This window comes from Platichthys flesus, chromosome 14 (genome assembly GCF_949316205.1).
Source record: "Platichthys flesus chromosome 14, fPlaFle2.1, whole genome shotgun sequence".
Taxonomy (NCBI): domain Eukaryota; kingdom Metazoa; phylum Chordata; class Actinopteri; order Pleuronectiformes; family Pleuronectidae; genus Platichthys; species Platichthys flesus.
In genome coordinates, this window is record NC_084958.1 from 8,546,482 (window position 1) to 8,568,150 (window position 21,669).

Here is a 21,669-nt window from a genome sequence, read left to right on the forward strand (position 1 = left end):
TTAGTACCATTCTGTAACTACAGCTGTCAAACTCTAACATATTAAATGCATTGTATCTGTTGTTGAATACATCAATCTTCCAAGAAATCCTTAAGTATCTCAAAAAACCATTCACTCAATTGGCTTCACACTTGCCATGTGTATTTGTTGATGATTGAGCGAAGTGCAGTTTAAAATTTGCCACGACTTGGACCTGTGATGCGTTCATACTAACAAGCGTCCAGTGCTCTTTAGCAGCGACGGCTGGGACTCATCCACGTACATGATGTTCTCTATCATGACAACAGTGCATCCAAAACAATGGCAAACTGGATTCTGCGTACCGAGTCCCACTTCACTGAATTACAGGTGATCATCTATTTGTGCAGCTTCACGGTTCTATGGGCTGAGTCCTGTAGCAGGTCTTAACTCGACACGGATCAATTACCACAGGTCACTGTTACAGTTTCAGTGAGAGAGCTCCAAATTACATCACCACAGGTCAAACAAACAGCCCGTTCCACAGCTATGGTCTGAGCGGGCACTGCACTGGTATAACAATACAAGCAGACTAACACAAGTCGACAATAAAAAGCTGTTACATAATGCTGTGCTCTCTGACGGATGAGGAGAACATTACTCTCCCCCAGGACTCAGGGTCAGTAACAGAACAACACTCCTGTGGCTGAGAGGAGGGGATCATCGACCTGCTGAAAGAACAGCAGTCAAGTGGATGCTCTATATAACACCCTATAGTTTCCCCAGTGGCGCTCTGCTTTTACTCTGAAGATGAAAATGACAAAAGTAAAAGTATAATAAGTTTCCTTTGATCTTCAAGTTTTTGCTTGAAGGTCAGAAGCAAGTCATTGGCAGAAGATTCAAAATGAGATAAAAAGAAGAGACAAAACAGTGAGATGTTTTAGAGACAAATGTCTTCAACGTGGCACACGCTCTAAAGCTGCTCTTAAGCTGTTTAGGGAAGCTTCAAATAAACCATCAGGAAATGCTACAATATTTCCAAACACAAGAGAAAAGCTTTAATTGTAAGCTGGGAAGACATTTCTATGACTTGAAGTAGAACAAATATAAAAAGGTCAGATAGGAACGGAACAGAGAACATGAACAGAGAACAAAAGTGAACAGTGAGAGGTAAGGGAAAATCTCATCGTGGAGCTTAAAGCTGCCCCTTGGCTACAGAAATGAACATTCATGCTCTTTTAGAAAGAGTTTTGCAGTGAGTGAGGAGAAGTGGAGCCTTTGGAAGGTCATCTCTTCTCTTCTGTCAGACAGGACCTGAGAGGGCAACGTTCACTCCAAACGTCCCAGAGCTTTGCTCTGTTTTCCTGTTCATGAGGTCCTCTATGGTAGAGATGGGCAACTGTTCCCTCCGGTCCCTCTGTGGAACTTGAAGCAACTCCACCACCGTGCAGCCGGGTTTGGGACGCCGGCGTCTCAATGCCCGTTTCTCTGCCCGGGTCTTGGGCTGAGGGAGGCCGTCGCAGATTCGAGAGCAGGCTGTGGTGATGCCACAGAAGGAGGGGTCGTCTGAATGTGAGGATCCCTCTGAGCTCCCCTCTGACAGTGAGTCTCTAAAGAGAGGCTGGAGGAATCTTTTTGAAAACGGTGTGGGGTTTGTGGTGATCGGCACACCGTTACACAAAACAGCTCCGTTACTCAGTTCTGAAGCAGCGTGGATGGAGGGTTTCAGAGTCTCCACCTCTTCAACGGGCTTCATCTTACGACGTCTCCTCTGTGAGGGGAGAGGTTGAGGATGTTAATATCTTACAGCCAATATTTCAAACTATTTTATTTTACATTATTATTCTGCACTGCAATACATTTATTTGTACACACCTTTCTGTTAGCTTGACAAAGCGTCTCCTCGGCATGCAGCATTTCAGGGCCTGCGAGCCAAAGAATGAGTTTAATTTTAGCAACATTGGCTATTATTCAAGATCTGATTATATGATTTGAATTATTACCCGTATAGAACTTAAGTACAACTCTACCTTCAGTGGAGTCTAACTGGAATGACTCAGAGTGTATCAATGGATAGGACGCTCTCCTCTTCAAGCCCGTCTCATCACAGGAAGAGAACTGTCTGTTATGAAAAGAGAAAAAACAGAATGTAGCTCCTTTCTAAAGACGTGAGTCACAGCTGTGTGATCCATCTGCGACATTTCTGATAAATACTTGTATCGATTAAGTGGATTAATGGGTGGAAGCTATTCAAGGCATTGTAACCTCTTCCCATTTGCTTCAACAGCCCTTTTTGAGACGCCGCTCTGCTTATTCACATCCGCTGTCTTTGCCAGGTTGTCTCAAAAACAATGTCCCCTGACTGACTGAAGTACATTGTACAGTTGTTTACCTACCTTTCAGGGCAGCAGTAGGTGTAGCTCTTGGGTATGGGAGGCTCTGGTTCTGTGAATGGGGGAATCGTAGAGATGCGGCAGATGTTTGCACACAGCAACAGGCCGAGACACACACACAGCGCCAGAGACAGCAGCAGGTAGTTCTGCCTGTCAGACACCTAGGTAACAGATTACACAATTAGCAACACAGAGGAAATATGTGATGTTACAAAAAGGGTGAAAGAAACATTGATTATAAATCAATTGGAAGTTGAACCGAAAAACTTGATTTGCTTGAGGTATCTGTATATCACTGTACTTATATAAAAGGGTTCAATGGAATTCACCCTATGGAGAGGATCCATATATTTATTTTCTAGGCAAAAGCTTCCCTGTGTAAATTATCACAGTATCTAGTCTGCTCCAGTAACTTTAGCACTAAATCATAAGATAACATTCCCCTGAAGTCGCTATCCACCCAAATTGAGCTGGATAAATCTGCCCTCTCCTTGAAGGCTCCACAAGCTTGGCATGAACTGCAAGCATCAAATCCTTTCCACCTCTTGACATTTTAAAAAACATTTTGCTGCCCATTTTGACCGCGACTCCCTGGCAGAGCAGATATTCTATCATACTGGGCCCTTCATGGTTAAATAAAAAGGAAACTATGCGTCACCACCTAGTGGGCAAAAGTTCTGGTACATCCGAATGACGTGGTCCCATAAAAATGGACCAAATTTACTCTGTTTATCCCCCAGATGAAAAACTCCTGATCACACATGAAGACTTTATGCCTGGAGTGTTGTATCTACCTCATTGTGCAGCTGGCTCACTCTGTCTGACAGGTTGAGAACCAGCTGAGTCACATTCTCCAGCTGGCCCTGCAGGAACTGAATGGACTCAGTCTGACGCAGGTCCTATGGGGGGAAAAAAGGACAATGTCAAAATGCAAGCGCACACACACACACACACAGAATGTGAGCAAAAAAGGTGCTCATTGACAGAGCCAGCAGATGTTGGCTCTCATTCGCAGTCGTGTGTCTATACGCCAGCTGATTTTAAGCCCTCCAAAAACTCCTGAGGGAATGATCTGCCTGTTAAGCAGTTCAAGGCTTCACTACAGTGCACTCACAGGTTTTTATAACCTTCCTGTCTCTGAGCTCTGCAGCCAGTTTATTGACCTTATGGCTTGGTTTTTCCTCAGATAAGCATTGTCAGCTGTGAGATGGTTTATGACTTTCAAAATACTGTCCAACAAACAAATGAATGGGTATCCTCATATCAAGATGTAGACAGGTAGGATATATTAATACATAATATATGTATAAAAGATGATTAGGAAAAGAAGGCACCTGAGGTAAACTTTCAGATGTCAAAGCAAATAATAAAAGGTCAAAAGATGTCTGATGTCTGTTCTTGAGTATAGATTGATGGAGAATATTTTTGCATAAGGCTCCGATATAACAAAATGTGAAAACATAAAGGGATCTGATTACTTCCCAAATGCCGTCTTGATTCACCTATAGTCTCTAACTTTGTTTCCCATTAAGCACTGGCAGGATGACAATCAGTGAATTCATTGTTGAACCTTAACTTCCATTACAGCTCCTTGCTGCTGTTGGAAAGAGGCTGGTAAAAAGAGAAGTGGGGACAGCAAAAAAAAATACTCTGCAGAGCCGAGGAACATCAAGTGACAATTACCTGTGGGTTTGTCATTATGGGTTCCCCTTTTCACATGTAACTTCCGATCTATTCCTTTTATAAAATGACTGAATTAAAGCAGCTTTAATTCAGCCGACGGAAATATCTCCAATCTCTTTTGAATTCAGCCCAGTAAAATTTGGAATGAATATGTTTAAACAATTTTGGGACAGCTATCTCAGACTGAAACCAAGTATCTTGTCTGGACCAACATTCATGCCCTTTCATTGCTCACCTGTTCCTCTGCTATTCTTGAGGTGTTCTGGAGTTTTATGATGGTTTTGTTGAAAGCTTTCTGCATCTCCTCCATCTGCTTACGATACCTTTAAACAAAACATGAAGGAAGACATCATTAATATCACCTGCGGTTCATACACAAGGAGCAGTAGAGTGTCCTCATCCCTCACCTCTGACTTAGCTGCTCCAGGTAGCGTCCGCTGAGCGACATATTCATCTCCAGGGCCTTGATGCGGTTGTTGAGTCTCATGAACACAGACTCCTTCTGGCTGGAGCCGTGCATCAGGTTGCTGTTCTGCTCTGGGTCATTTAATGTCTCTGCATAGATGTCCGAGAGGGATGGTGAGGCCAGTGAGGGATGAGGCAGGTTACCACCTGATGATGTAGAGATGTCTTCTGTGAGATCCTCCATTTTATTCTCAGTGATGACTGCGGGGCCACCAGAGGGCTCAAGTTCTGTGTCAGGGTCTGGAGCAGGGTGGGACGGCTCTGTGGATGTGGTGGTAATTTGAGGTACAGTTGGTGGGTCAGGCTGATGTTCTAAATGAACGGAGGTGGTAGGAGGTAGCAGCTGAGGACGATCTGTTTTGTCTGGGATTTGGACAGGGGTATTTAATTCCAACCGAGAAACATCAACATCAGGCTTTTCCTCAGCTGACTCCACTGAGACATTGTCCACTGTCGCACTGACACTGGGCTTCACATAGATGGCGCTACTGAGAGGGACTGATGGCTCAGTGTAGTCTGCAGCTAACACATCCAGGCTCTTTTCTGGCCTTTGCTCCATCACCGTTTCCTCAGGAGGCGGCTGTGGCGTCTCCACAACAGGAGTTGGTTTGGTGGCAGATGAATCGGTGGCACTGGGTTTGGGGAGGCTGGACGTTTGACTGGGTTCCAGCAAAGGAGGTTCAGACACAGGCTCCTTATGATATTCTATTGTGTCCCCCTGAGGCTGAGGGGCTGCTGATGGGCTGGCTTTGCTCTCTGGCTCCTGCACTGAAGCATGTTCCTTTTTATGGAGCTGATGTACCTCTGTGTCGTGCAGCTGGGGCTCAGGGCAGGCGGTGGGGGACAGGGGTAGGTGCCAGGTGGGTGTTGTAGAAGGAATCCTTTGCTTTCTATCCGTTGTTTGGCATTTCCTCTTTTTGGACAGCAGAGCCGAACACTGCCAAAGGAGGTATTCCTGGAAGGAAGCTGTACAAGAGCATGAAGAAGAAAATGAAGGAAGTAGTGCGCAGTAAATCTGATTATCTTGTCGCTTGTGATTGTCCATGTGTTTTTCTTTTCCTCCATCCAAGTCCTCTTCCTCCTTTTCCAGAAGGATGATTGAAGAGCTGATATGTTCTTCTTCATCTTTTTCTAAAGGTATAATAATTGTTCCCTCCACTAGTGGGGGCTCTTGTTGGCCGGTTTCAGTATCAGATGTCTCTGGCTCAGGGGTCTCTGACAAAGGGGCTCCAGTTTCAGAGATACCGGGGTCTGGTAAAATAACTGCTTCTTCAGAGTCTGGACTATGGAGACAGAAGAAAAATATAGTATAAATTAGACTCATCTAAGATATGTAAAGCAACATTATACTAGTACTATTAATTTTTTTAAATCGGCTACTGCAGCTGCAGAAGACTGGTCACCTCTTTATTCAAGGTTCATTCATAATGAACGTATCACATGTCCAAATCAGGAGATATGAATGCTGCAACTCTTTGGGCTTTTACCCATACACACGCCAATTGTGAAGCCGATAAGATGAACTGTTTTGGATATATGCGAGCAACCCAGAGATTTCTGGAATTAGTAGATGGAAGATAGATAGATCAATATAAAAAAAAAAACATCAGCAACAAAAGTCAGTTCACTCTTTATAAGTTAATTATATATTTAAAATATTTTGCAAGTCTGCTTATATATTTTATGTAGATTTGTTCCTCCAGGGCATGGATGTTACTCGTCTTGCACAAATCTATAGAGATGTTCACAGAAGATTGTCTTCTGATGCTCTTTGCTGACATTTGTTGATTCACCTTCCGCTTTAAAATACAATCAAAGATATTCTACTGGATACAAGTCAGGGGGACATGTTTGGCAAGTTCTGATCCCAAATGATCCAAACTAATTGATTTTGGTTTCATCTGACCCAAAGAAAGTGTTGCCCAGATTTGTCAGGGCTCTTTTCCTGTTCTAAGTTTAATCTTGCAGTTTCATGCTGTTTCTTGAGTAATCGTTTTCTTCTTGGATGCCGTCCACAGAGGGCGACTTCAGGCACTGCAGCTTATGTTGCTGGCAGTGAGGCTCTTTATATGCCTCCCCACCACTGCTGAGATTTGAGTTTCGGCTTATGTTCAGGGGCCTTCTGATGCTCTCCCATCTTTATGGAGTCTCACAGGCTGGTTTCTTACGTGCTCATGCATTTTCTTACTACATGGTAACCAGCTCTGTATTACATATAACCTGAGCCACAAAAAGAAAAAACTGTGGGGCTCACAGGTAATTTTATATCCTTGTTCGTGCATTTAGCCTTAACTAGAATTACATGTTTGATTGCATTGATCGCGGGTAAACTGACTTTTGATTGGTTGTAGTCTAAGCAGTTTGTTTTTAAATTATACATGCGATCAAATACACTTCAAATAAAAAAAAAGTGTTATCAGACAGTTTTGAATAATTTAAAATGTAGTTATATTGAATAGTTGTAATCAGCTTTACAGTTACCTTCTATGCAGACTTTATATAAGTCATAAAACATTTGCTACTCAAGGCCATATTAACCACATCACTCACTGCAAACCTCTAAATTGACATTTGTATTTCAAAGCTATGCAGCTGCATGTTCAATTAATGAAAAAAACCTTAAACTGTTAATTATATGTTGAAGCGGAAGCTATAGGTGATGTTAGAAAACTCTTGACAGGTACTCACACTGAAGTAGGATCTGTAGAGGCAGATTGAGTCATGGTTTCAATCTGTGCTGATGGCTCGGTCATGTTCCCGTCCTGGGATGATATGTTGACTATACAAACAAGAAATATAAAATTAAGACTTGCTGCACCAATTATTACTATTCACAAAATGTTAAGAAGTGATGAGCAAGATTTGTACTATTTGGAAACATAAAGTAGTGACTGTATTTCCTTTATCAAACATTTGAGCTGCCAGTGAGCACAGATGTCCAGCTGACTGTGGGGCTCTTACCTTGCATCTCTGGGCCTCCACCGAGAACATTGACAGCAATGTTATTGACCATGTTCAGAATGACATCTGAAAAGAAAATTTAAACAGCAGAGTAACAAGTTAATAGAGTGATACAGGTCTACAGGTCTATATGCAGTAGAAATCCCTTTGAGCCAAACTTACCTTTTGCTGATCCGATCAGATTCTTGGATAACTTAACTTCACCGGGTGCATATCCAGATGGGTAATCTGTAGGAGCAAGTTCCCTTATAAAAACACATTGATTTCTTAAACTACACTGTGTAAAGACTACTCAAACAAACTCTACCAGATAGGTTGTACTCTGTGTATCTTGTTCAGCAGTAAATTCTGTGTTGTTCATACGACTGATGTGATCACATATGTAAAACATTTCCAGCTGTATTATTTTCAGTACTTACCAAGGTCATCGTCCTGATCGTCTGGTCTTTCTGTGGGATCAGCTATCTCCTCATACTCTTCTACCATGCTCGTCCCAAACACCCTGGCAACAAAATTAAATCAAAAAATGATGTTAAAATTCTACAACCATTCACATGTAGAAGTGAAATCTAATCTGATGCAGCACCTTAAATAGAGTCAAATTTCAAATCGGCTTCCATCTCAATGGGGCAGAGGGTTTTATAAAAAAGCTCCCAACACACAGACAGGTTATTAAATACAGGAAAGACCTCCAAGAAGTGGTTTCAACATACAAAACAGTGTTAATGCCAAGCACCAAATTAGTGTTTGATTTCTGTTTCCCCAGAGGAGGCAACAGGAACATTTCCTTCTATCTAAATGACTATTATAATGAACAGTTGTTGGTTTCAATAATAACTCTCACTTCCTTGTGTGCAAACTTCAACCACATCTGTCTTTACATTATGCAGAAGTGAACTCCAGTTAACATGTATGCATTAGTTCCATGTAATGCTACCTTAGACTTTATAGTGTAATCATAAGTTTGAAATGAATGCCTCAAGGCCACATGCCAAATATTACATAATATTAATTTACACCATCTACAGCTCATGCAGTATGCATCAAGATATCATTTGGAGAACAGACTCCAAGCTGAATGTTAAATTAGTTATTTGAGATTTAAATAATAGATTAAAATGGTAATTAAATAAAAAATATAAGACAACTCAAACAATAAACACTTACACACAGGCACAAAAGAAAGGTAGGACCATAACAGTATAATATATACTTGACTTGGTACAAGCTACATTTTGTTTTTATTGTCATGTTTGCTTTAGGGTAAAAACTTTTCTTGCCAGCTTTCTAAAGTAAAAGTCGAGAAAAATGGGTAATTTTATATTTCTAATTCTTTCTTTTTTACGTACCTTATGAGACTGAGGGGACAGAAATGTTCAGAGCCAAAGTGAGAAACCAACTCTACCTAAAACAAATTGCAAAAACGATTCAGACATTATGATCATGTGAAATGTGCTGCATTACGCCCCACACAAATCGGCACTCAGCAGTGGATGGGCATGTTACGAACAAACAGCAAAGCAAAGCAAAGCTGTTTTTTTTTTTTGAGAATTTAAGAGAAAGGGTTAAAGTTAAGGACTGAATGGCAACAAGTTACTGCATGAGGAAAAAAAACAACATATGACCTGTTGGATCACCTGATGGAATATTATTGATTATTTGATTTACAACAGGTTGATTCAATTCATGGGTTATCAAATGCTCTTAATGTAACATGTAGAATGTTTTGGGCATTTGGGGTTAGCAAATAGCACAGCAAGTTTAAGATCAGATTCTGTTTAAAGATAACCACACCAGTGAGATGAAAGAAAGACAAAACACAACTCCCTCCATGTTTACTATCCAGCACAAAAAATGCAGGCTAACCTTTATGTACTTGGTGAACATCTGAAGCAAGAGACATGGGAAAAAGGGAGAAGTAATTAAAGACATTCATGCATCCATTCACAACAGGAACAAATAGAGTGTATTGGTTTTACTAAAGTAACTTCAGATTAATATTAAGTCATGGACTCTGCAATTTGATCATTTAAAACTTCACTCTTAAAATTGGCCTTAATAACTAAGGTAGTATAATATGAACAATCCCAAAATTAACTCTGTGAACCAATGTTACTGACTTCAACCAACCACTGCTAATTACAGGAAGATTTCAAGTCTTTCTACAATACTGTCTCATAATAGTCTCTCAGCCCACCAAAAACTGACCAGACCACTTCATAGCAAAGGGAGAAAATAAAAGAAAAGGAGGCAAAACTTCAATTCAAAAGAGATTTAGAGAGAAAGCCCTGCTTAAAGTACGTGTTAAATTGATCGATTGGATTAGGAGATGACAAAGAAAAAAATATTTGTGTTCACCTTCACATATTTAGCATAGAGATGCTCATCTAATGGGAAGCTCTGGACTGTGCGCTCATCCCTGGCGTGAAAGGTTCCCAGTTTTAACCACTTATTTGTTGGGTATCTGGAGGAGCAAGTGTAAACAATTGAGTGATCTGGATTGCAGACACAGAAAAAATCCTGGTTTTTATCATTTAAATTTGATATATGCCAGTTGAAGAAGTAAGTAACTAAAAGAATCTTTAAAAACTACTGAATGAAAAAGAGAAATAGTTCCATACTGTGTCACATTAAGTATCTGCAATGCCTACCTATCACTAATGGAGACCAGGAAGTCTTTGGGAGTAGAGGAAAAGAGTTCAAAGTTTGCGATGTCCAGCTGCTTCACCTGGATGGGCTCACAGAGCTCAATGATGAACCTGAGCGAGAGGGAGCATGAAGCACACAATGACAAATCAGATGGAAAAATAAATAATATCAGATTACAAATGTGGACAGTAAGCAGGAAATGCACATTCTACATACCAGATCTTGTTACTACAGGGGTTTAACATGTACAAGTCCATGTTTTCCTTCAATATCGCTGAAGTACTCTGTAGGAAACAAAGCAATATCAGTTTGTATGTGTCATTTGGTCAAAATACAACAGAGCAAGCATATTCATTTGCAGGATATAGTTTTACACATACACAATACCTTAGCTTCTGGGTTAGCACCAAGGAGCTTGGCTCCACATTCCACTGAGGCATAGTTATTAAAGTTCTTCTGGGCCTTCTTCAGTGTATTAGAACCACCATTGTTAGAGGGGTGAGTAGACAGGGCTAAGGAGAAAAAAAAACATACAAGAGTTTTAATAAAAGTTTAAATAAAATTAAATCTTTACATTCAGTTTCATTAAAAATACTTTTTCATATGTAAACCTACTCTTCTCTTTCTCCACCTCCATCATCTTTCTCTTCCACTCATCAAAAGTGGGGATGTCCTCGGGGTCCTTGCTGCTCACACTGGGATCCGTTTCTGTAGTGACAGGGGAGCTCAGGTCCTGTCAAAGATAATGAGGTAATGAGATAATGAGACAATAGGAGCTGGGACATCTTCCTCTGGAAATAGCTCACACTGTGTCTTCTACCTGCTCGCTCACCACATGTGATGTGTTGACTTCCAGAGGCTGCGTGCTGTCTCCGACTGAAGGAGTCAGAGGAGGGTCACTGTGGGTTATAGTACCTGCAGTGTGAACATTGGAAGTGTTCTCCAGAACAATCGGCGGAGTGCTGTGAAAACGGAAAAAAAACATTGTGGCCTTGTTACAAAGAGTTATACTGATCTTTGAAACAGAATAACACTCAAACCAACTTGACAGTAATGCAAGAAACATTATGTTGAAATTTTTCTAGATGAAAGCACAGACCGGTCTTTGTCATACGGATTGTTTTCTTCTTTACAGTCAGCAGGAGGCAGCTCAGATTCGACAATGTCAGGTGCAGCTTCATCAGGTTCATCCTCTAAAACACTGAAATAAAAAAATGTGCAACCTTTTTAAATCATCGCACTTACAGGGAAGCCATCCTTAAACTTGATCTTCTCACTGGGTGCAAGAAATCCAATCATACATTTTTACAGAGAGCTGACAGATTTACATGAATTTATTAGATAATCTATACCTTTCTGTGACACTGTCTTGAAGGTTGATGATGCTGGGATTGTCATTAAGCTCAGTGGAAAAACCAGAGACAGGGCCAGATGATGGAAGCAGAGCAGGTGAATCATGCTCTTGAATGACAGAGGTGTCATGATTTGGATCTTCTGAGTTTGGCTCAGGTTCTTGCTCTGATTGCGACATTTCCTTGACTGCCTCCGTTTCTGCCTCAACACTGGGCACTTGCACTTCCAAGGCCTGACGGAAAAACAGAGAGATACTTAAGCTGTCGAGTGAAAAGTTTTAACGATTAGTCCATTAGCCAGAGCTGGACCGATCTAACAAACACCTCTATCGTGAAATGTTCCAGGAAGGATCACTAAAAAGAACTGGATGGAATAAAGCATCTGATCCTTTTTCCAGGTCTGAATATTTTGTGATGCTAAGGCAGACACAAAATCAAAAAAAAAAAAAATCAGGTGCAAGAATAAACAGGTCCCTTAGACGGAAACCATCTGTTGTGTTAAGCTAGGATCTGAATGTTCGACACCTAATTTTAAATTTATATAAATTTTAAAACTATACCTCTGTATCTTGTTCTTTATTGTCCATGTTCTGTGGTGTCTGCTCCTCGTTTTGATGATTATCTTCTAACAGCAGCTCAGTGTCAGACAAGGACTGGGTAGGCAAGACCCAGCTCGCCTCAACCTGGAGAAAAACACACACGCACACACACACTCAATTTATAATGTGTCTATAAAACATGTGACTTTTTTTTGTAGTATAGTGCTGTTCAACAAACGCTACCTTTTCATGAGCAGTGTCCTCCTCCAACTCTTCCTCCGAACTGACGTCCTGTGGGGACATGGTCCTCTGGGCCTCTTGGGGCGACTCTGTGCAACCAACATAGCAACTAGGGCACCTACATGATGAAGGGAATCATAATCATTGAGTCATTTTGTCCTGATACAGGTCACTTCATTATACATTTGAGACAGAAACTCAGATTATAGAAATACTAATAAACTCTAGAATCAGTCAAGCTAAACATTTTATTAGAGCCAAGTGAGTCACACACAGAAGCAGCGGCCTGAGAAAATCCCAGGTGGCCTGTACCAGAGTGTAGACAATTTATCTTATCTTTATGCAGAGTCAGGGAAATACATACACACGCCTAAAACCAGTTACATATTGCTCGCCCTGTTTTGACTCATGTTTGAAACATGCAACATCTGTTGCCTCTAGAGTGAGCAAAGTCTCTTTTGAAGACAATAATATTCTTTACCTTTTTAGCTTCTGTATTATTTTTCTAGCAAGTGTTAAGTTTCTCTTCTGTCTTTGTTTCCTTTGTATCAAACCCCACACTGCTGTTGGTTGAGACTTTGCCAGGAAATAGGTCTGGGTCACTCCTGGTAGGAAACCACCAATAATTAACAGTAACAATACCCTAAATATTGCTATAATGTCAAATTCCTGTGCGGGGAAATATTTTCCTGTCTCAAAGGCCAAACTCCAACAGTGACTATCAGTTGTCAATGATCCAGGCTATTATCTGGACTTTATTCAGGATTCCAGGTCAAGTTCTGTAAGTTCTGGCTGACTCAACTGCTCTGTTGATCTGCCTTGAGAGACGAGACTGGCCTCAAACACTGTTTTCTAATTAAATGGCAGTAGCCGTAATGCAAGTCCCAAAGGAGCAAGAGTCATGACTACAGAATGAGTTGCTAAATAATGAACTATGTGGTCACAGATAGAGTGGTATGATGGTTACATGATATGTTTGTACAACAACTTAATAAGTACCAGAGAGTTTAGTTGGACTTCCTCATGATGAAATGACTATTCTCTGTGTGCGTGTAATGAATTGGGAAGAAAGGATGTACAAGGGATTACATACCCTATACTAGGGTAAAAAAAACGTTCCATTCCTGCCATACCCAAAATTTATGACAGTCACATGAATATTATGTGACATGAATGTATCATTGATTACTCAAGCTTTGAACCCCGAGCGATGATCAGATAATGGACTATATGACAACATCAACATGGCACCACCCATGTGGTAATTATGATTCATACATTACAACTGTATCATAATTATGTATCTTTGAACAAATTAATTAAGTGTAAGACACCTGTAAAGTATGATAGATATGGTGGATTATGCGAGTCCTAGAATTACTTCACTTCTGAAAATAACTGAATATAGGGTGAAGAAGCCTCAGAGATTTACCCTTGAAACGTGACAACATCTCACAGATACAGGCAGAGAATTTTTTCATATTCTTTCGTAAAGAGAACTGATTCTAATGCAAAAGATTCTAAGTGGGGTGATTCAATACTATCAGCTATCTGTTCCACTTTGGTGTTGCTTGTGGTTTTATTACTTCTCTTGAAAAAAGAAATAAGAATTAAATTGACATTAACATATTCAGATTTATCGAAAGGTATTAGGTAGCACGTAGTAATTACATGTATTTAAGACTTTTTGCAGCCTTTAACTTTTAAAGGTCCTGTAGACACCCTGGAGGTCAGGATTGTCTGCTAGTTGCTAATCCAGATGATACCAGGGATACTAAACCAAATGTAAATCAGCTGCTATTTATACACTTACTGTGACCTGAGCTGTTCAGACATGAATGCTGAGGCAAAGACAGTCAATTTCAATTAATTAACCAACTTCCACTGACTGCAGCATCTCTATATTTAACCCAACCGCTCTGTGTCAACAACACAGATAACCGACATTAAAATATTATCACTCAATGGTTGAGTGTAAAATGACAGCTAAAGAAAAGCTGGTGAAAGTAGGCCACGCAGATCTTAATGTCATATTACATCATTTCTCCCTCCCTCCCCTTTTCTGTCTGAAGAGCAGTGGCCGGTGCGTGTTATGTTTAGTGTCTTGTCCTCTAACATGATGGCTACAGCACATAATCATCCTGGATAATCTCTCCTTCCATGTGCGCGTGTGTGTGTTCTGTCAGATTCACACAGACCACCTCCAGCTCTCAACAGGGCTGACGCAATGGGCCTTAAATCCTGTCAACAGCTGATAAACCGGATCCATGTAACGTCAGCCCAGTGGCAGCATGGCTGCTGGGACGGCGGATCTGTGTGTGGAGCTGGAATCTTGTGGTCGTTACAGTCACGTGTCTTCCAGCGAGTTTAAACTTTCACCCGCACACTTACTGATCCGATGGGATTCACAAAGGTGATACGGGTAGAGTGAAAATCTTTAAAATAATATACAATTCAGCCAAATACACAGGCCGTGGGAACCCAATGAGGCAGAGGACTATGCTAACGTTTAAGAACAACTTGGACATTAGCTAACTCGGCTATGCTACACCTTGCTAGTGGTAAGTGACTGAAGCTAACTCAGTGACAACAAGTCAGGAGTCCGCCAGGCGCCACATCACATCCCATGTTGACGCCAGCTAGCTAACGTGCAACATGTTTGGACCTGGAGCAGCGTCTCTCAGGACGGTTCAGCAGCTTCCAGGACAAGTGAACAAACAGCGACGTGTTGACACGAGACGCGTTGAGCCAAACTCACCGGGAGATCACAGCGACACAGAGCCACACTGACAGCACTCGCCACAACAGAGGTGTCATCTTCATCCCTCTCCCGCCGGGACAGTCATCCTCACCCTGCTCACTAATGGAGTAATGTCTTCTTCGCTCTCCGAGGTCTCTTCCGCTGCAGCTGTGTCGAATATAAAATAATAAAAAAAACGCTGTTTCTGGTGAACTTCCCTAACGTTGTCAGTTGGTGTGATGCTAGCGGCTACTGTCACACACACACACAATCGCACACACATAAGCTGATGTCGCTGCCCCGCTGGCCAATCAGAGGCCAGAGAAGAGGTTGCGCAGCTCAAACTGAGCGTGTGTGTGGGTTGGGAGCGCTCGATTCACAACGTCTGACATCCCGAGTCGGCGGAGCTTCTCTTGGCAATGGTGATTATAAACCAACCCAGCCTTCATGTCACGTCACTTTAGATGGAATTACGAGTCATGATGACTAATTTGAGTGCTACATGAGTCAATCGTGGTGAACGCTAATTAGAAATAACATATCTATGTAGGAATAATGATATATTAATGTATGAAAAAATAAATGTAAAAAGACTTTCAATAGCTCAAATATTATTTAATTCATATTAATTTGAATTGCTAAAAAAAATTGAATCACACATTACAATTAACAGTATTTATTTGAAATAATTCTATAAAGACATAGCACTCTGTCTGCAACATCTAAGACAAAGTCATAAAAGCAAATGAGCTGGCGAGGGTGGAAGAGCAGTGTTAGCCCTTGAAGTAATTTACTTCCATCCTGAGTAATGACTCATCGCATCGAAACTGATGGTGATGTTCAAACCACTGGGTTAGTATAGAGATTACACTACCGCCTGCTGCACAAAACAACGCTTACATTTTCCTGCAGACCAGGAGAAATAGCTGTATATTTACTCAAACTACTGCCTCATTCACGTCTACCTGCGTGTGTGTGTGCGTACAGCCTCATCTGAAACACATTCAACCTTTTTAAAGGTTGAAGGAAATTGCTAAATGAACCATCTCCGAAATAAATCAATGCAAAATGTCACTCAGCCAATCAGGAGAAAGCAAATGAATGCCATTGCTTCATAAAAGACACCACATCATATATTCTGTGACCCATCCAACTCGGACCGGATTTCTGTTATGTTGCTGTTTCTTTCCAGGATGGCTGACCTTGTAGTGTCTGTCTGTAGATATTTGGCCTCCGTAGACGTTATGTTTTCACCTATCTCTCCCTTTTTGTTTATCTTTCAAACTTGATGGAAGGATGGAGCCTGGGAAGATATGTTGGGATGAGGTATCTCGAGACGACATTGGCTGAGGTTTGCACTCCACTGAGTACCATTCTAGTTTTAGAACCCATGAGCGTGAACCACACAGGCCGAAGTTAACATTGGGTAGTGGGCGGAGCTGGGGCACTTTCAGATGTGCCCCACGAAATCTGCCTAGTAAGTCAACTGGTCCAAGTCATCAGGCCCTTAGAGTCATGGCCAGGTTAAACCAGTCCTGGGGCAGATTCATTGAATTACATCTGTTTCTGCCTTTTCAAACTAGATGTGTTATTAACTTAATTTGCATGTTATGAATTTTTGTCGAGTGATATCATGGGATACATTTTTAAGTTTTGCTTCCGACATCGAAAATGTTTCACATATTTGATATATATTTGTAACTCACATCCTTCTCAGCCAAACTGTTTACATTTCTGTAAACACAACGTGAGAAATATTTAGAGTGAAGAACAACCTGCTTTTTAAATGTTAATGTCATGATTTATTGGTCACTGTGTGTTGCAGCTCGCTCCAGAAAACACTCTGATGTCCTTTGAGAAGGTGGTGGAGGGAGGAAGTGAAGGTCAGGTCACCAACGTCACCATCAGGTCAGTGGGCATGAAAAGTAATTCTACACATTTTACTGTAATGATAGCTGTTGTGTTGTCATGGTTACAGTTATTACGGAGTCCACTTCCTGATGCACGACCGCACACTGCGGCGGACGACCAACATCGACAAGGTTTTCCCCACAACCGATACCACGGCGGCCATGTTTACCTGCTTTTACTCTGAAGGTGAAACTGACAAAAGTATAATACGCAATAGCTTTAAGGTCACAAGCAACTTATTGGCAGAAGATTCAAAATTAGATAAAAAGAAGAGAAAAAAAGTGAGATAAATGTTTTAGAGACAGAAATGTCTAGAAGAAAGTGAATGAATGTGTGTTAAATGTGTGCGGCAAAACAAGCCTCTGCTGAGTCCATAGTGTTTGATTTTAGGTTATTGGTCACAATATTTGTAAATAACCCAAACTTTGTTATTGTTATTGGTGTCTTTCTGTTATTTTATTGTGAAATATTTGCTTGCTTTGAGGTTGGACAATCTCATTTCAGTTGTGACATGCTTTTATTTTATAAGGTAAGTTCCGGTAGAGACTTCACAAAGATAAAGTTTTATGTTTTTAGCGACCCTCCAAAGAGGCCCAAGCTCTTAGAGTGTTGTTATATTCTCCAGGGCCTTGATGCGGTTGTTGAGTCTCATGAACACAGACTCTTTCTGGCTGGAGCCGTGCATCATGTTGCTGTTGTGCTCTCAGCAATTGGGGGTCTCTGGAGAGATGTCCAAGAGGGATGGTGAGGCAGGTGAGGGATGAGGCAGGTTACCACCTGATGATGTAGAGATGTCTTCTGTGAGATCCTCCATTTTATTCTCAGTGATGACTGCGGGTCCACCAGAGGGCTCAAGTTCTGTGACAGGGTCTGCAGCAGGGTGGGACGGCTCTGTGGATGTGGTGGTAATTTGAGGTACAGTTGGTGGGTCAGGCTGATGTTCTAAATGAACGGAGGTGGTAGGAGGTAGCAGCTCAGGACGATCTGTTTTGTCTGGGATTTGGACAGGGGTATTAAATTCCAACTGAGAAACATCAACATCAGGCGTTTTCCTCAGCTGACTCCACTGAGACATTGTCCACTGTCGCACTGACACAAGATACAATATACATTTATTAATCCCACACACATGCACAGACACACTACAGGGGCTGTGGATGATTGACGGGCAGGGGGGAAATAATTGGGAAACGGCCATAGTCATGCCAATCATAGGATGTATCCTCTCTCGACCTGCTCCCTTCCTTTCTTCATCTGTTTCCGTGTACTAAAAGATTACAGTTACGCAGCCGGTCGGCACAAGTCGGCCCGTGCATATCTACCGTCCCACCCTGCTGCAGAAAATGGGGGAAATGTGTCCTCTGCTTTTGACCCATCTGGTGAACACAGCAGGACACACAGAGCAGTGGGCAGCCATGCACTGCCCCCAGGGAGTAGATGTTGGGGAAATAAGGTGCCTTGCTCAGGGGCACTTAGACAGTGGGGTAGGGAGTGTCCTCTGGGCACTGGGCTTCACATAGATGGCGCTACTGAGAGGGACTGATGGCTCAGTGTAGTCTGCAGCGAACACATCCAGGCTCTTTTCTGGCCTTTGCTCCATCACTGTTTCCTCAGGAGGCGGCTGTGGCGTCTTCACAATAGGAGTTGGTTTGGTGGCAGATGAATCGGTGGCACTGAGTTTGGGAAGGCTCAACGTTTGACTGGGTTCCAGCAATGGAGGTTCAGAAACAGGCTCTTTATGAGATTCTATTGTGTCCCCCTGAGGCTGAGGGGCTGCTGGTGGGCTGGCTCTGCTCTCTGGCTCCTGTATTGAAGCATGTTCCTTTTTATGGAGCTGATGTACCTCTGTGTCGTGCAGCTGGGGCTCAGGGCCGGCAGTGGGGGACAGGGGTAGGTGCCATGTGGGTGTTGTAGAAGGAATCCTTTGCTTTCTATCCTTTTTTTGGCATTTCCTCTTTTTGGACAGCAGAGCTGAACACTGCCAAAGGAGGTATTCCTGGAAGGAAGCTGTACAAGAGCATGAAGAAGAAAATGAAGGAAGTAGTGCGCAGTAAATCTGATTATCTTGTCGCTTGTGATAGTCCATTTTTTCTTTTCCTCGATCAAACTCCTCTTTCTCCTTTTCCAGAAGCTCTTGTTTGCTAGACACATCAAAGATCAGGCCGAAGATCAGGCCGAATATTATCCTAACACAAATCAGTACAAAACATGTGGCACTTCAAGCTCCACTACAAAATGAAGTATATACAGCATGTAAAGCAACATTATACTATTACTATTAATTTAAGTAAAACCGGCTACTGCAGCTGTAGAGCACTGGTCACCTCTCAATTCGGAAGCCGATAAGATAAACGGCTTTGGAGATATGTGATTACTGGAATTAGTAGATGGACCGATAGATAGGTCTATATAAATATTTTCATGTCTGCTTTAATATTTGATGTCGAATTGTTCCTCCAGGGCATTGATGTTCGTCTTGCATAAATCTAAAGAGATGTTTACAGAAGGTTGTCTTCTGCTGCTCTTTGCTGAGATTTGTTGATTCACCTTCCGCTTTAAAATAGAATCAAAGATATTCTACTGGATACAAGTCAGGGGGACACGTTTGGCAAGTCTCTGACCTGAAATGTTCCAAACTTATTATTTTGGTTACAACTGACCCAAAGAATGTGTTGCCAAGATTTATCAGGCCTCTTTTCCTGTTCTTTTAAAGTTCAATCTTTCAGTTTCATGCTGTTTCTTGAGTAATCGTTTTCTTCTTGGATGCCGTCCACAGAGGGCGACCTCAAGCTATGGCATTCACACTTTGTGATTAGTCACTGCAGCACCGATTTCTACAGATAACTCTAGTGCCAAGTCAGTTTGTCACTCTGTTTATCCTGCTGTGAACCATAATGTTTATCTGTTTATGACACAAATGTACTTCCGAACACGTTTCAAAGTAGAAGCACTACAGCGTTTCACCTTCTGAATCACACTGACACACAGCTGATCTGCGGCGAGAAGACAGCCAGTGAGTCCAGAGAGTTGGGGGATCGACAGTGAAGACTGGGAGAACGACCGGTAGATTGCGATCGACGGGTTGGCGACCACTGTATGCCTTCTACAGCATCTCTATAATAACCCGACCGCTCTGTGCCAACAACACAGATAACAGACATTGAAATGTTATCACTCACTGGTTGACTGTAAAATGACAGCTAAAGCAAAGCTGATGAAAGTAGGCCACGCAGATCTTAATATCATATTACATCATTTCTCCCTCCCTCCCCTCTTCTGTCTGAAGAGAAGTGGCCGGTGCGTGTTATGTTTAGTGACTTGTCCTCTAACATGATGGCTACAGCACATAATCTTCCTGCATAATCTCTCCTTCCATGTGCGCGTGTGTGTGAACGTGTGTGTGTTCTGTCAGATTCACACAGACGAACTCCAGCTCTCATCAGGGCTGACGCAATGGGCCTTAAATCCTGTCAACAGCTGATAAACCGGATCCATGTAACGTCAGCCCAGTGGCAGCATGGCTGCTGGGACGGCGTATCTGTGAGTGGAGGGAAATCTTGTGATCGTTACAGTCACGTGCAGAGGACTAAGCCAGGACATCAAATGACGTCATTTACAAGCTATAAGAGGATGAAGGGGTGATATCACCTAAATGCACTGATCTATAAAATATCATTCAGAATTGTTCGAATCAAAGTCTGTGTTACACGTATTTGGTTTCTCTTTTGCGCAAAGTGGTAAATGAGTGAGTCATGGTCAAATTGGGTTCACTTTCCACACAATGCCACTAGAGGGCGCACTTTAATCAATTCTACAACATTTCAATCAACCCAACTTATTTGGATAACACCTTTCTTTGTACACTCATCTGAAGACCATGAGCCAAGAATTATACCAACAATAATATAAACGATTTCTCACGAGGATAATCAATAGTAAGTCAATAGAACAGGATATAAAAAAACATACAGTACTAAGATAAACAGTCTTTGTGTTCTAAAGTATACAGTCTGCATAGTGTCACATACAAAACCTTAGTTAGATAGACAGATAGATAGATAGATAGACATACAGACAGACAGATAGACAGACAGACAGATAGATAGATAGATAGATAGATAGATAGATAGATAGATAGATAGATAGATAGACATATGGATGGATGGATGATGGATAGATAGATGGATGGAAGGATGAATGGATGGATAGATAGATAGATAGACAGACAGACAGACAGACAGATCGATTTAGGTGGTAGGCCCAAGGACATAACAATGCACAAACAGAAAAATGAAAATGAATTAATAGTGCCATCTTCTGGCTAAAATAAAATCCCACAGAAAAAACAAAGACATGATCATAATGTCCTCATTGCGAGAAGCTTCTCAGTTCGAATCCCAGCTCAGCTACATGGGGCCTTTCTATGTGGAGTTTCATGTTTTTTCTGGATAATCCCACTGCCTTCCAGAGTCCAAAGACATGCAGACTGGGGTTAGGTTAAGTGGAGATTCTAAATTGAATGCTGGTGTGAATGGTTGTTCCTCTCTGTATGTGTGGACCCTGTGATACGGTGGCCATCCCTCCATGGTTAACGCTACTTCTTAGCCAATGTTCGCTGGTATTGGCTTTAACCAAACCTAATGCATGAGAGTTTGGATTCAATATCAGGTTTGCTGTGATCATGAACAAATACTACCACTTATTTGTGTTGTCATACAATAGGCAAACACAAAAGCTCCTGTGAAATTATAACCATTGGGAATAGACAATGTTAGACA

General features: G+C 41.7%; 1 protein-coding gene across 3 annotated transcripts; it reads right to left on the reverse strand.

Annotated features, from left to right (window-relative positions):
- Window positions 1-993: 993 nt before the first annotated feature.
- Window positions 994-15,238, reverse strand: LOC133968345 (SUN domain-containing ossification factor-like). 3 transcript variants are annotated; one of them, XM_062404332.1, is made up of 24 exons: window positions 14,999-15,238; window positions 12,244-12,358; window positions 12,022-12,144; window positions 11,462-11,694; window positions 11,209-11,310; window positions 10,942-11,071; window positions 10,725-10,842; window positions 10,497-10,621; window positions 10,326-10,393; window positions 10,112-10,219; window positions 9,819-9,924; window positions 9,327-9,347; window positions 8,810-8,865; window positions 7,880-7,962; window positions 7,623-7,688; window positions 7,461-7,526; window positions 7,188-7,278; window positions 4,442-5,782; window positions 4,270-4,357; window positions 3,146-3,250; window positions 2,355-2,512; window positions 1,989-2,080; window positions 1,834-1,883; window positions 994-1,729 (listed from the first exon to the last, which is right to left on the reverse strand). In XM_062404332.1, the coding sequence occupies exons 1-24, from the start codon at window positions 15,061-15,063 to the stop codon at window positions 1,262-1,264; spliced, it is 3,978 nt and encodes a 1,325-aa protein (XP_062260316.1). In that variant the 5' UTR covers window positions 15,064-15,238; the 3' UTR covers window positions 994-1,261. The 3 variants fall into 3 exon arrangements, with proteins under 3 accessions (XP_062260316.1, XP_062260315.1, XP_062260317.1); XM_062404331.1 differs by having other exon boundaries at window positions 10,930-11,071; XM_062404333.1 differs by lacking the exon at window positions 9,327-9,347 and having other exon boundaries at window positions 10,930-11,071.
- Between the last annotated feature and the right edge of the window lie 6,431 nt (window positions 15,239-21,669).